Source organism: Dromaius novaehollandiae, chromosome 13 (assembly GCF_036370855.1).
Source record: "Dromaius novaehollandiae isolate bDroNov1 chromosome 13, bDroNov1.hap1, whole genome shotgun sequence".
Classification (NCBI taxonomy): Eukaryota; Metazoa; Chordata; class Aves; order Casuariiformes; family Dromaiidae; genus Dromaius; species Dromaius novaehollandiae.
In genome coordinates, this window is record NC_088110.1 from 23,521,965 (window position 1) to 23,535,595 (window position 13,631).

The following is a 13,631-nucleotide window of genomic DNA, read 5'->3' on the forward strand; positions in this document are numbered from 1 at the left end:
TAAATCGAGGCTCCATTTCTGCAGCCATAGACTGTAAATGTGGTAGGACTTTTTCCACGATTATTAGTTACATCAATTTTGGAGGCTTCTCTGCATGGAGGGGCTGGCGATTACCGAGCCTCCGGGGCAGAGCAGGGAGACTCAAGAGGCTCAGCTAATTGGAAGTTAAAGGCAAGCAAGAAATTCCTTGGACTCTTAGCCCAAGAAGATATTAAGCTTTTAGCATTTAGGAGGCCTATTTAAATACAAAGAAAGGAATGCCACATAGTTAGACGCAGTCTCAGACAGACATCATCTTTGCTTTGGTTATGTTTTGCTTACGCAGCTTAAGAAAGGGAGCCACCAACAAACCAGCCCATTGCTGCAGGGCCCCGACCCGCAGAAAACGCCGCCAGAGCCGTTCCCCTGACGCTGATCCAGGCACAACCCCGGAAAGCCAACACCTGCCTCGGGACGGACAGGTCCCCAAAATGCACTTGGCAACTGTCTCCCGGACCAACTTCGGATCAAAGGCTCAGGATAATTAATAAAGGCGGATGTGCTAATATATGCTGTCTGCTCTGCGATCCAAGGGGTGATCTGCATTTCGGAGCTGCCCCATGCAGGCTTGCATTGCCGCGGCGGTGCTGGTGCGTGCAGCCCCAGGCCACTCCAGCCGCTGAGTTACCCTTGGGCAGCTGCACGGGCTGCGGAATTGATCCGTGTTAAAAATAATTCAGGGAAAACAAAACGAGCTATTTTTAACCCAAGCCAGTCCCATGATCTGGAAGGCATACCTGCGAGACTATCCCCAAACAAGGTGCTATTCGGTTGTTTTGCAGGTGTGCGCAAACAAATTGCATACTGCGTGCTTGATAAATTAGTTTATTTTTGTTCATCAGTTCCTCATCTCTCAACTTTAAAATCTGTACATCTTTGGAAAAGACATTGATTTAAAATTCTTAAAATTAATTAAAATTAATTAAATTCTTAAAATTTAATTAAAATTAAAATTCTTCTTAGCTATCCAGCTCTATTCCTATTTAAATTTAAAGCAGTACCTTCCTAATATTATACTTCAATCTTTTATAATAAATGAGCATGAAGCAGGTAAGTAAACATCAACTCAACTCACTTGCGGCAGGCAGCTTTCTAGAGCTGTGTGTATGGCGTTTATGTCCAGCATCTGTGCTTTGAGAAACTGCTTTTTCAAAAAGAAATGAGGTCTTTGGGTGCCGGGTGACCAAACACTGGGTGCACTGAGCACAGGAGGTCTTGTCCAAGCGAGTTGCACAGACAGGGGAAAAGCAGGATCTTCAAAAGCAAGCTGTGAAAGAGAAATGAATGAACTGGCAGGCCAGCAAGCACGGGACACGGGTAGCAGGCATCCAGGACACTCGTGATGTGCACGCTGCAAACGCCGGGAGCAGGGAAGCGTGTCGAGGCTAGCACACAGAAGATGAGCTGTGATCCTGCTATGTGATCCCTTAATAAACAGCACACAAAGACAAAGCGTTGTTGAAATTTGCAGCAGACATGTTCATAACTATTTGGGAGCCGACAGCAATTTTCAAGGAGTTGTAGTGACAGACTCCCTCATCTGGCGGTATCTTTATCTGCTGGTAATAGTGGACTGTTGGGCCCTGAACATTTCTAGGTGACAGAAGCATTAAAGCAGGGATGGAACAGACCCAGAAAATAAAAAGCTATTGGTTTTGTCTGATTTTCTGTGCCATTCAGGACTGCTGGAAATCCTCCATCGCTCCTTCTCAGATCCTATCATTCAAGAATAGGCTGATCTGAATCTCGCAAGAACTTGAGCCACCCACACTGCGTCAAAACAAGGAGAAATGTTACGGATGAACTGGAAATGCCTTGAGACGCTGGAGGAACAAGTAGGAACATCGCAAGGCAGCTAAGAAATGTCTGGGCAATAAACAAGTCCCGTTCGCAGATGAGCAGATAGTGAGATTCAGAGAACCAGTGAGGGTCTGCTGGAGGATGCAGCACTGGCTGCTGCCGCCGGTTGGGATCTCTGAAAGGTGGGGCAGTGAGAGCCAGCACAAGAGCTGAACTTATTACAATCTTACAGGATTATCCAGCTTCACTAGACGCATACTAGGAATTAGCGTGGGGAGGATTACAGGTAGCGCAGACCATGGGAACGGAGGGAATGAGAGCACTTGGGTTTATAGGGAGGGTGAGAACAAAAATGCTGCAAATGCCGTAATAGGGAGTAGCACAGCAGCTGCCACAGGAGCAGAGCTTTCAATCCATCTGGAGTCCCAGGCTTTGCTTGGGAAGGAAGTAGGGTGGTTTACTGGTACAGAAGAGGACATGCGTACTGTTTAAAATACTGGAGAGGTGGAAGTGGAGCTGTCAGTGCCCAAATAGCCTGCCCAGGATTGCTTCTAGCTACTCCCCTGAGGCCCCAGAACAACCTCATTCAGTTCCGTACAAGAAACAGTTACTAGCAGTCGCGATGAGTGTGAAAAACACTCAGAAGCAGATGAAAAATCTCCACTGTGAAATTATGCTAAGGATCTGCATTTACCATGAAGTATGTTTAGAGAAGTGCTACACCCAGGCTGTGGAAAGTTTGCACAAGGAGAATTCCTCAGAGAGCATACACTGGAAACGGGGTCAAGAGTTAACATCTGATGTAAACGGGCATTTCTGAGCCTCCAGCTGGCTGGGCCCAGACCATGAGACTTGAAGTGTGACTTCGACCATATTTGGGCCCAGATTTCCAGAAATGAAGAAAACCCCTTAAATGAACGACTGACCCCCAGCTTCCCAATAACATCCGGCATACCAGCAGTAAGGCAATGCTTACACAAACACCGTCCTCACCGTTCTTCACAACATCACCTAGCGAATGTCTGCAGCTACAGATGGAAGGGCCGGGGCGTCCTCCTCCCTAGAGCCGATCCTTTATTCTGGAGCGCAGGAGGGAGCGCTTGTTTGCACTCAGCCACGCACAGCAGCCATCTGGGCCACACAGCTGCACCCAGTACTCACAGGTTTAGGAAGAAAAGAAAAAACAAGCTGCTGCCCAAAGATCTCACAGTAGAAATCAAATGTTAAAACAACAAGTTACATGCAAACAAAACAAGGCCAGTTTGGGCAGGGCTCTCAGGTGGCTGTAGCCTCCCTGAACATCCCATGCAGTCACTATGGGGCATCAGAAGGAGTGATGATTTGAGAGGACAGGTTGGGTGGAAGGAGCAAGAGGAAAGGTGCATCCATGGCATTTCTGAGGTAATGGCAGACCTGTGGTTGTCTAAAGAGCTTTTCCAGTTGAAATTGTCTTCACTGAAGATTTACCATTTATGGCAACAACTAAAACAGAAGAAGAGTACAGGCTAAAATCCTGAGCGCTACCAATATAAACACTGGTCCTTTTGGAAGAGCAAATGATGATATCATACATCACACCCTTCCTGTGTAAACAGGAGTGCCAACATGAGAAAACATGCATTGTAAACCATATGTCCGGTTGGTTATGGCTTTTTCGAGTAGTTGAGGGCCGCAGAAAAGATCAGTGAGGCCAAAAGCACTTCTTCGGATCAGACTTGGGTGGTTTCAGGCACTTCCCTAGCTTCTCGCAGCCTGGGGGAGACCAATTCTGTTAAAAACAAACAAGAGATATACAGAGAAATGAAGTCAAGCATTCACATTAAATACCTGCTAAGCCCTGTACCCTAACTGCCCCCTTTTGATTCTCACAAAGACGCTCTTATGTCCTGTTGGAAAAATGAGACTTTCCTTGCAGCTCTTCCCAACTCCAAATCCTATCCAAAAGGCTTTAGGAAAGACTATAGATCTTTCTGCAACATGATTCCCTCTTCTCCTGGGATAGAGGCAGTGGTCTGCCCTGTGCATGCTGCAGTCTGCTGGGACTGTGGTGGCCCTCCTCTCTGCCCTGTCACGCCTTGCAGCAACCAGACCATGAAGTTTTGGTGAAACCCCTCAGTTTGCCTGGGATCCAGAAAGGAGTTATAGCTCTCAGCACTAAGATATCTATGCACTTGCTTGAGGAAACAAGCAAAAAACAATAGTCTTTGAAGGCCAAGGGTGAGAGAGATAGGAATACTTGTATTTTAAAGAGCATTTTGACAGATCAATTCATGAATAGATGGAGTAAGAGGCATTTATAATGACAACTTCAATGCACGCAAACCAAAACTATTTGCCTCACTTGTTTCCATGTTTCTTGAACCACCTCACTTCACCACGAGTACAACAGAGAGACAATGTCAGCAAGGAAACTCACTGCAAACCTCAGCTTCCAAAGGGATTAAAGGAGGAAGGAATTTGGCTACAAGAATCTTTTCAATTTCATTGTTTTTTGTCATTTTAAATTTGGGACTGTGGTAACATGAATGAAAGGTTACAATTCCTATTGTGCCTTCAGAAATCTTTTATGTTCATTCCCTAGCCCTCCCTCCCTCTCTCTGTGTCTGTCCATCCATTGGAGATTCACACTGTCACCTATTAAAGGTCAATTCAACTCTGACCTACTGCCTTTTATTTATTTTTTCTCTTCTCATCATTTGCATTTGCTTGAAATTAAATTCCTTTGGGGAAAAAAGGCTTAGCCCTAAAAAAAATGCTGAAGCAGGTTTATATTCCATATAACTGACAACAGATGGCAGTGACACACCAGCTATCTCTGCAGGCAAGGGAGAACGCAGAGGGGGATTTTGGCGGAAGGCATCTCGCTGCATGAAGGGCTTCAGACGATGTAGAAACAATTAATGCTGTTTTTTAAATCTGTTTCTCATTTTCAAAATGCACAACCACTGCAGGAAATTTCATATGCTTGACCATTCTGCAGAGGCAATAGAGATCCAAAGAAACAAAGAAAATGTTCGTTCTTTTGAAAAAACTAGATTGTATCTGCTTCAGTCTCACGATCCAAGTTAGCTTTCCTGGATCCGTGCTTTAAGCACTGGGAGCTCTGAGCACGCTGTGTGCGCTGCAAGTCAAACACACAGGCAAGCCAGCATGGCTCCACTGCATGGGACAATTTCTCCTACACTTCCACAAGAGGAAAACCCAACAGAACTGGCTCCACGGGGGCTTCATCTGCACTGCTGGTAGGACACTCCACACAGGTGCCAGCAAACACATCCCCTGCTCAGAGGGGTGGAAGTTGCTGCACTTCCATCAATCCCAAAACTGCAGTAGCAGCTACAAAATGATCCATCTGCTTTGCCCATGGATAAGCAAGGACAATTCTTCACTTCTGTTCCCCAGAGAATATTAAATGCCCAGATCAAATAAATAGGTGACAGAATTTAGAAAATCGTTCAGCATAGTGTTACTAAGTGATATTTATGCCTCAGCATTCTCCCAAGACAGACTTAGGGCACAATCAGCCCCAGCGATACTATCACCCAAACAAGGTTTGGTTATCCTCATGTCTGGTCTCAAACGACAAGCAATAATTTGCTGCCTCTGTTGATTTTAGTTTTGTGACTGTATAATTAGCCAGTTAGAAGTTTACATGGAATATAAAATTCATAACGTAAAAAAGCTTTCCTCTGGGATTTGAACATTTCCCCAGGGATTTCAATACTACCCAGCCCACTGGAAAGAGCCTTCTGTCTCAGACAGCCTGAATAATCTGGTTAGAGCTGGGCCAAGCACCAGAGCAGTCATTCACTGCCTCTGCTTATAGATTAGGCAAACACGGTTGGACTTGGCCAAGCCCAGGGCATTACCAGAGCCAGAGCAGAACCCACAGTCTGGTGAGAGAAAAGGCAGAACTTCTACCAAATTGAGATAAGCAACAGGAGATCCTCAGGGAAAAGTCTGACTCTCGATAAACACCTCCCCAAGAGAGGGCTAAGGTACAGAACGAAGCACAGGACCCCTAGTCCAGCACTTCTTCCATTATACGACCTAAACACACAGGGTGTTGACGAACATGGATACCAGAGGCTTTCACAGCACCTAAACACATTGCACCAGGGTAACTGCAGAATAACAGAACACGGCTACACTTTATGAACCGATTTTGGAGTTGGCATCTGTGGAGAAGAAATGCTTTTCCAGTCTCTGGCAGCAGCCAGGCACTGGGGACAGTGCCTGAACCCATAAGGTCTCAGAGGAGCATAGAGCAGTGTTTATTAAGGGAAAAGTTGAATAACGAAAGAAAACAACACAGAAACAATGGTCCTTCAAATCTTTTTCCTACTTCACATCCAAAAATAAAAAGATGTGACAAAGCTAAGAAAGGTCTTTGCCTTCTTACTAAGGAGAGACTATTCCACATTTTGCACTTTTCTGCCTGGCTGAAGATAGACCCTAAGCAGCAGGTATTCATCTTCTGCTTCAGAAGATTATTTCAGCCTCAGGATGATTTTGCCTGTTATTATTTTGTGCCAGCCTTTACAGGCACATGCCCTCGGACTACAGAAACTCTTGTCATCTGACAGCTTTACCCCCTTCAAACCATGCAATTTCTTCCCCAGGTTCTAAATAAACCAAGGACCGTTTCAGAGGAAAGCCATACTGTAACTTTCCAACATGCTGTTCAAAACAATACAGAATTGGAAACAAGTATGGGATGTTTCAAGTCATAAAGACTTTGGAAAAGACAGGCATGGGTGGATTTGGGGAGACCAAGCATAAGACCAAGGATACTCACACACATCACTGAAAAGACAAGAGCTACTGTCCCAGTCCCACCACTCAAAATGCAGAGGACTTCTTGAGATTTGCAGAGGGGGATTAGAAAGAAGGAGAAGGACCTAGAGCTCTAGGTACCACGATATCTCTAAGGAAGGAAGTCGCAGGGTTTATCACAGTGTGCTGGTAGACTTTCCAGACCTAATTCGACTCACTTTGTACTAGCCCTTCTGTGCTACTGCATTCCACAGATAACAAACAGCTGGCTCTTCAGTGCAATAGCCAGATAGCCCTTCAAAAGGGCTCTCGTGCATTTCTTCTCCATCCGCTTCCAACATTAGGTGAGATTTTTAAGCCTTTGCAGAATATATTTTAAGCCAAGGATTCTCATATTTATTTATGGTTTAACCCCTTACCATGATGGCCTTGTCACACACGTTAAGCTGTGGCTCTCCTGGCACCATGGTCTCTTTGTGTTGCTGGACAACGCCAGATATTTGCTCCATAACTCCTTGATATTCAGCGCTGGCAAAACTAGAATGCGAAAAAATTACAGAGTTACTAGAGGGACTCCCAGAATATATCTGGCTTGATACACTGCATAGTTAAAGCGTCTGCGTCACTAAGCTATTTCAGAAGATTTTTCCTGGGCAACAGTGAAGGAGAAGCACATGTAAACACGCAATCAACGCTGACTGCCCACAGGTTCCTGCGGGAAGGAAGCTCCAGGCTGCTTGGGACTGGCGGCTGCGAGTCTGAGTTGCTCTGCCCGGGGGAGCAAGGCAGGCAGACGGCCTGCCCCCCCAGCAAAGGGGCACGTGGCAGACCATCTCCGCAGGGGCTTCAGCTTTGAAAACTGCTTGCCCCGTTGGTCCCGAATGCCTCACTTCCTAGCTGGCTGCGTGTGCTGCAAGCTCGTGTTGATTCCCGAGGAAGATCTCATCAGCAGGTACAAGAAAGGCTGCTTCTGGGCTTGTCCTGAAGTTCAACTGTGCTTTAAATGATTGTCCAGGGAGACTTCCTAGAATACAGGACAAACACCTTGCCACAGACATTAAGTAAATAAACAAGTTTGCTGAGGAGATCCTTCTAATGTGTCACATTAGAGGTCAGCTAGTTCTCTTTGCTTTCATCCTTTGCTCTTTCAAGTGCTTTTCAGTAACACGCGCACCACACAGAGGCATTTATTGCAGGGAAACGAAGGTAATGACAATACTTTGTTTTTCAAGAGTTCTCTCAAGCTTAGGATTTCAAATCATCTTATTTACAACCGTTGGCTAATAAAACTTCACAATCACCAAGATGAACTAACATTATGCAAACAGGAAGACGGAGGAAAAGAATAGAAGTGACTCGTCCAAGACAAGAATACCTCCTCCATTTCGCAACATCCACCCCGTGGTTCTGCCCCATTTACATTCTTCCATTACAACTTTATTGTTCCAAGCTGGGACCCATCTGTCATGCTCAAGTCCTCATACAAAGTTTTCTAAATAATCTGATTTTTGCCCAGAGTATTACTCCAGTAGGTACTTGTTTAAGTGGTTCATGGTGTACTTCACTAATACTTCAATTATTTCTAAAATGGAGGCTTATTACTCAATGATCTCATTTTGTCTATCACATCAAGAGTCACTTAAAAAACAGAGAGCGGCGAATTGCTTCTGAAGATAAAAGAGAAACAATGCAACTTGGTCCTGACCTCAGGCTCCCTTTGCTTATGGTCCAAGCTGGCCACCAGCCCCACACTCCAGCTAATTTCCTTCTTTGAAAAACAATCGCATTTTGAAGCCCAGTAATGTGCCAACAGTTTCCAGTAAACCCTATAAATATCACATCTCGGCAGCCATCCAGGGAGAAGCTAATTGTGGGGATGGGCCTGAGCTTTGCTGATAGAGAACCGGATGGGAATTTGAAATGACAAGTTCAAGCAAACTAATCTGTTGCTCTCACACCCAGCTAGCTGTATCCTGGAGTAGACGCTATCACCAGGACTGGCTGTAGGACCTGTACAGACCGCCCTGAAAGACCATTCTTGTGAAGCCCCCGAATTTGCATGCACCTCTCCCCACACACCCCACCTCAGCTCTAATAGCAGTGAGCTGCACACTCCTGGGTTCCTCCAAAGACTGTGCCGAAAATGGAGGGACAGCCAGAAGTTTGGAAGCTGCCAGAGACCATCTCTGACTCACAGCCTGGATGAGGGCACTGAAGGCAGCAATCACTTGGCTCAGCGAGTTTAGGCAGCGTTGCATCCCGGTGGCATAACGGCCTTTCAATTCGGCAAGATTTTATCTGGGAGCCCTCTGGTCACATTTCAAGCACGCAGGACTGCCAGCATGGCAGCATGCTTAAAAAGAATCAAGAGAGATTTTTTAAAAGGGGTTGGCAGGACTTAAAGCTAAACTATGTTGACACACAGAGGGCTGCTAACACAAGGGAGCCTGCACACGGAGGGAAAATGCTGCAGAGGAAAACACAACGGGAGTATGCCTAAAACACGGGAGAGAGTCAGGGATGTACACAACACATCGGACATCTGGGCTGGATCCTCCTCTGTTGAGACTAGATGAAACAGGGGAGTCGAAATGAGAACGTTTTAAAGCCTAGATGCTCTAATGATGCAAACTGAGATAAAATGCAGTTTAGCAAAACACATATATTTCAGTGTTTTAGATTTCTAACGCACCTATTGTTGCAGGATTTGAAAGCTCTTTCCAAACCCTGACTAATCACACTTTATTAAGGCCCTCATATTAAGGATTAATATGAATTAATACATATTTTAACCAATTGTTACAGTCCAACAGATTCTAGATATCTAATCATTTAATACCTTCTGCTGCTGCTTTTATAAACATCTAATCTGTTTATTTCTGTCACATACTTGTACCATCTCTCCAGCATTTAAGAACTTCTTTTGGAAGTGGATCCATAAGATAAAATGTTGCTGCAAACTAATTAAGCTCCACAGCATCTTTGCAAATATTTAAGTGCTTAAGAGATAGCCCAATTTCATCCATCGAGATGGCTTCTCGTACACAGGATTCCAAATTAGTTATAATCTGGACAGACCAGTGGAAAACACAGCTGTGGTCTGGATGAAAGATAAACAATATGTTGTCATGACTGCTGCTTTTTGCTCCAAATATGCCAGTCCTCTTGCAGTGAAAAAAATCTTTTCGCTATAATCTTAACCACTGCATTTACCCACAGCATTGTTGCTCATTAGCAACCTAAGACACATGAACGCTGCGGTATAACAAAGTAGGCTAGAGTCATTTAAATCATCTTCGTACTTTGATTCTCGTGTTCAGGCCACTCCTAGCGTTTTCAGCTAGCTCAGCAGTGACAGGAAATCTTGGCCTAACCTCACTTCCTCGTGTTTTGAACCGCTCTCCCCTGCAGCTTCTACACTCTTGGATCATTTCAGCATTTAGCATAGGCTGAATGACTTCCCCAAAGCACGACAGAAACAGCTTGGCACATATAAAAGACTCACACTTCTCGCCCTAAGTACAAAGCTGGCTAAAGCTAAAGAACATATATAGATTATGCTCCAAGTCATACAGCTAACCTATAAACCTTGTCTCAGTAGGGCTTAACATGCTCTTAAGCAGACTAAACCTGTTGACACTAGCTTAAAAAATATCCGATTGCAGCTGTCTTCCTCATGTTTAAGTACATGACAATGGCGGGACCCCAAATGCTGCGAGGACTCATTCAATACTGGCACAATCACAGATTGTCTTCAAGAGCCTCGATTAAGCACACAACCTACCTTCCTCATCTAGACGAACAGCAAGTCTCCACGCGTATTAGGGGGCCGCAATGCCTGCAGGCTGGCACCAGCCCGGGGTTTCCCTTGCAGCCACGGGAAGCCGGAGTCGTGCACTGCAACAAAGCGGTGCTGGCTGTGGGGGCTGCTTTTTTCCTGCTGAAGTACTACAACGCTGGGTCACTTGCAGAACCCCCTTCCTCGCTCTGATGACCTTAGGTTTTGCCCAGACAGAGCTGTTTAGCTCCACAACATGTACCAAGAGCCAACATCCATGCAGTGCTTTGTAAGTGTAATGTTTACTCACTGCATATACTGGGTTAAACTGCCTCCAGCCCTAGGAAAGAAGTGCATTTTGAGACAAAATCTGCAACAGAAGAGTGCCTTTAATCTGCATGTAAGATGGGGATAATTACTTCATGGTAAACAGTCTGGGTTGTTAAGGGGTCTGGGAACCTCTCATTCTTACAAGGAGTGCCAGCATTTCCTTGAGTGGGAATGCCGGATTTCGGCTGCAAGGGCGGGATCTGCTACAGTCTCTATTACAAGAAAAAAAAAAGATAATATTATCTATACAGGTGTTTAGGCATTATTGTGTGAATGAAGATCCAGCCTCACTGCCTCCAGGGCATGCTGCATTTTGTATTCCAGCTCAACAGTCCTGCAGAAGCAGAGCTGGGAATAGCACTGCAAGAATGAGAGAGCAGGAGCAAGGGTGAGCAGGTGGTGTTGTGAGGAGTTTGCTAAAAGGGATCCCCCAGTGTACGGGAAATTATTCCATGCTCCGAATGAACGAACGGAGTGGACAAAGTCCAGGGTCATTACACTAATTGACACTTTACCTCCAGGAAGTCTCTGGAGAGCCAATCAGGGCTGCGTTGCAAGCGCAGGGTCCCAGGCACAGGTGTGGCCTGTGCTTAGTTCATTTAGTGTAATTGTGCCTTGGCAATCTGTTCTCATCTCCTCCCTCTCCAAACAGCTCCCAGTGTAACCTGCTCTGCTATTAACCCCACCATGCCCTACAGTGAAATACAGGTTTGGAAGAAGGAGGGTTTGTCTAACATGCTGCCTCCAATATTAGAGCACCATTTTAATCCTGGAATCGTCACAGTCTTTCACCTTCAGGTCTGCTATCACTCTTTATCATAACAAACGCACCGTCAAAGACATCAGAACCCGAGGAAATTAAAAAGCATTTTCAGCATTTTTTAAAATCTAGATCTTGATGTATTAATTTATACATCTCCCTGATGATTCATATATAGGCACAGCACAGCATCTCTATCCTAAGAGCAACAGGATTGTGACATTGCCGAGAGAAATGTAACAAAATGGTTATTATATAGTGTGCTTCACGGAAATCTGACAGTGGACCCTTCACAGCAGCTTTCAGATTTATAGCATGTTTTACCAGACTCACATGAAGCTACAGAATGAGCATAAATTTGGCTAATGATTTGTATCTTTAACTTCCTTCTCCACTGGAATTAATTTAATTAAAAACCATTATTTTTAATTGTGAAATACCCGCACCCTGATTCAGATAATTTGATTTTATCTGTTATCAGTGCTTTGAGGCTGCTCAGCACTGTAGTATCCAGCCTCGATCTTGTCCTATTACTCAGTCTTTCTCTGCTCCTGTTTTCTATTATCAAGTTTATTTGCAATTTAAAGTCTGCACAATACATGATGCAAACAACAGGTTCAGGGCTCTGCTTCTGAAATACGGCGACCTGTGATTCCTGGAAAGACTCATGTGGCCAAAGGAAAACTAGAAAGGAATCAAACAAGGGTGGCCTATACTGTAATTCACCTCTCCAGTCCAGCAGCATCTGCAGGCCTCAAATGTAAATGCTTCTGGAGGCGTGTGGAGCATCTGGCCATTCAGCCTTCTCTGGCTTGGGACACTCCTGATGTCTCTCACCTCTGCGGATGCTCTAAGAGCATCTACAGCTTTCCTTTCAGCAAGGATCTGATTGCACTGATCCCCATCTTCATGGACGTTGTAACACCCCAGCTTTGGGAATCCTACTTCTCTGTCAAATTCCATTCTGACTTACCAAAGGGCTCAAAAGGTACAGGGGAAAAAGGCAGAGTGACTACATAAAGCCTTAGTAGTCTCTGCATAAGCGGGCCACAAAAAATAATGACCATACACCTGATTTTCCAGTTATTTGTTTCAGTGGTATTTCTGAAGTTGTGTAATGGGTTCTCAGACTGCTCTTAGGCTATGGTTGTGGCCTGGACCCGTCTTGTAGAAGATGTCATCAATTTCAAATAGAGTTCACATTTTTGAAATCATTTCATAGGCTTTTTTACTTCTAATATTCCTCTTCACACAGCATCATTCTAGTCTAGACACTCGCTCAGCAAAATACCTGCAGGCTGTTTGTTGCTCTCTCATGTTTAATTGCAAGATAACAGTTCATCAGACAACTTGCCACGAGGCAAAGTCCTAATCCTGGAGCGGGCCAAGCAAAGACCAGCTACTGATGTAGACAACTTTGCCTCCATTCCTAGTCCCTAGGCCAGCAACTGTCCTCTGCAGCCACATCGTCCTTCAGACGTCCTCCCTCCCGAGCTGGGTGCGGGACGGCCGTCGCGCCTGGCTGGCATACATACTTCCTGACAGTCTGCGTGTCCAATCCCTGCTCGGTCGCTGCTGGACAGCAGGTTTTTCCTGGCATCACTGTGGCTTTTTATCCACAGTTCTCCGCAACTTTTCCACAGTTTTAAAGTTTTCCTCAGTAACACTTCTCCTGTAGCAGAACTCACCCCTGCAATGCAGCTGCTGCCATTTCCTTGCGTTTGAAGAAGATGAGGAGTCAGCATCTGCCCCGGGCAAGATTCTGGCTCTTTGTTATCCACATTTTTTCCGGTTTTGCACCTTCTTTCTTTTCTCAGTGGAGAGGTTTCTGCCCTGATGAGTAAGGTAAGACTGGCAACTTTTCTGTCAGATCCTTTGCCCTTTAGCTTCCCTTCAGGAACTTCTTCCCTTCTTTTCTGATTCCATAACTAATGCAATTACTTCTCTGACGGTTTCCAAGATTTTCCATCTGCTCGAAATAGGCGCTTGTGCACTCTCTTGTTAATTAATGTGTTCTAAAATCATTATGTTCATCAACCAAGTTTTTTCACTTCCTTTTTTTTTCCTCAAATAGTCAACTCTTTTGTCCTAAGTCAAGCACTGGTATTTCAGCATTCAAAATTAAGTAAACTCAGTTTTGAACGGAGA

The 13,631-nt window shown here is 45.0% G+C and overlaps 1 protein-coding gene across 1 annotated transcript in view; it reads right to left on the reverse strand.

Moving 5' to 3' along the window:
* Positions 1–848: 848 nt before the first annotated feature.
* Positions 849–13,631, reverse strand: part of GALNS (galactosamine (N-acetyl)-6-sulfatase) — a 51,613-nt gene continuing 38,830 nt past the window's right edge. Inside the window, exons 13-14 of the mRNA XM_064519812.1 lie at positions 7,035–7,152; positions 849–3,607 (exon numbers count right to left, since the gene is read on the reverse strand). Of these exons, the coding sequence (XP_064375882.1) occupies positions 3,521–3,607; positions 7,035–7,152 (205 nt within the window). The 3' untranslated portion in view covers positions 849–3,520. The remainder of the gene's footprint in view (positions 3,608–7,034; positions 7,153–13,631) is intronic.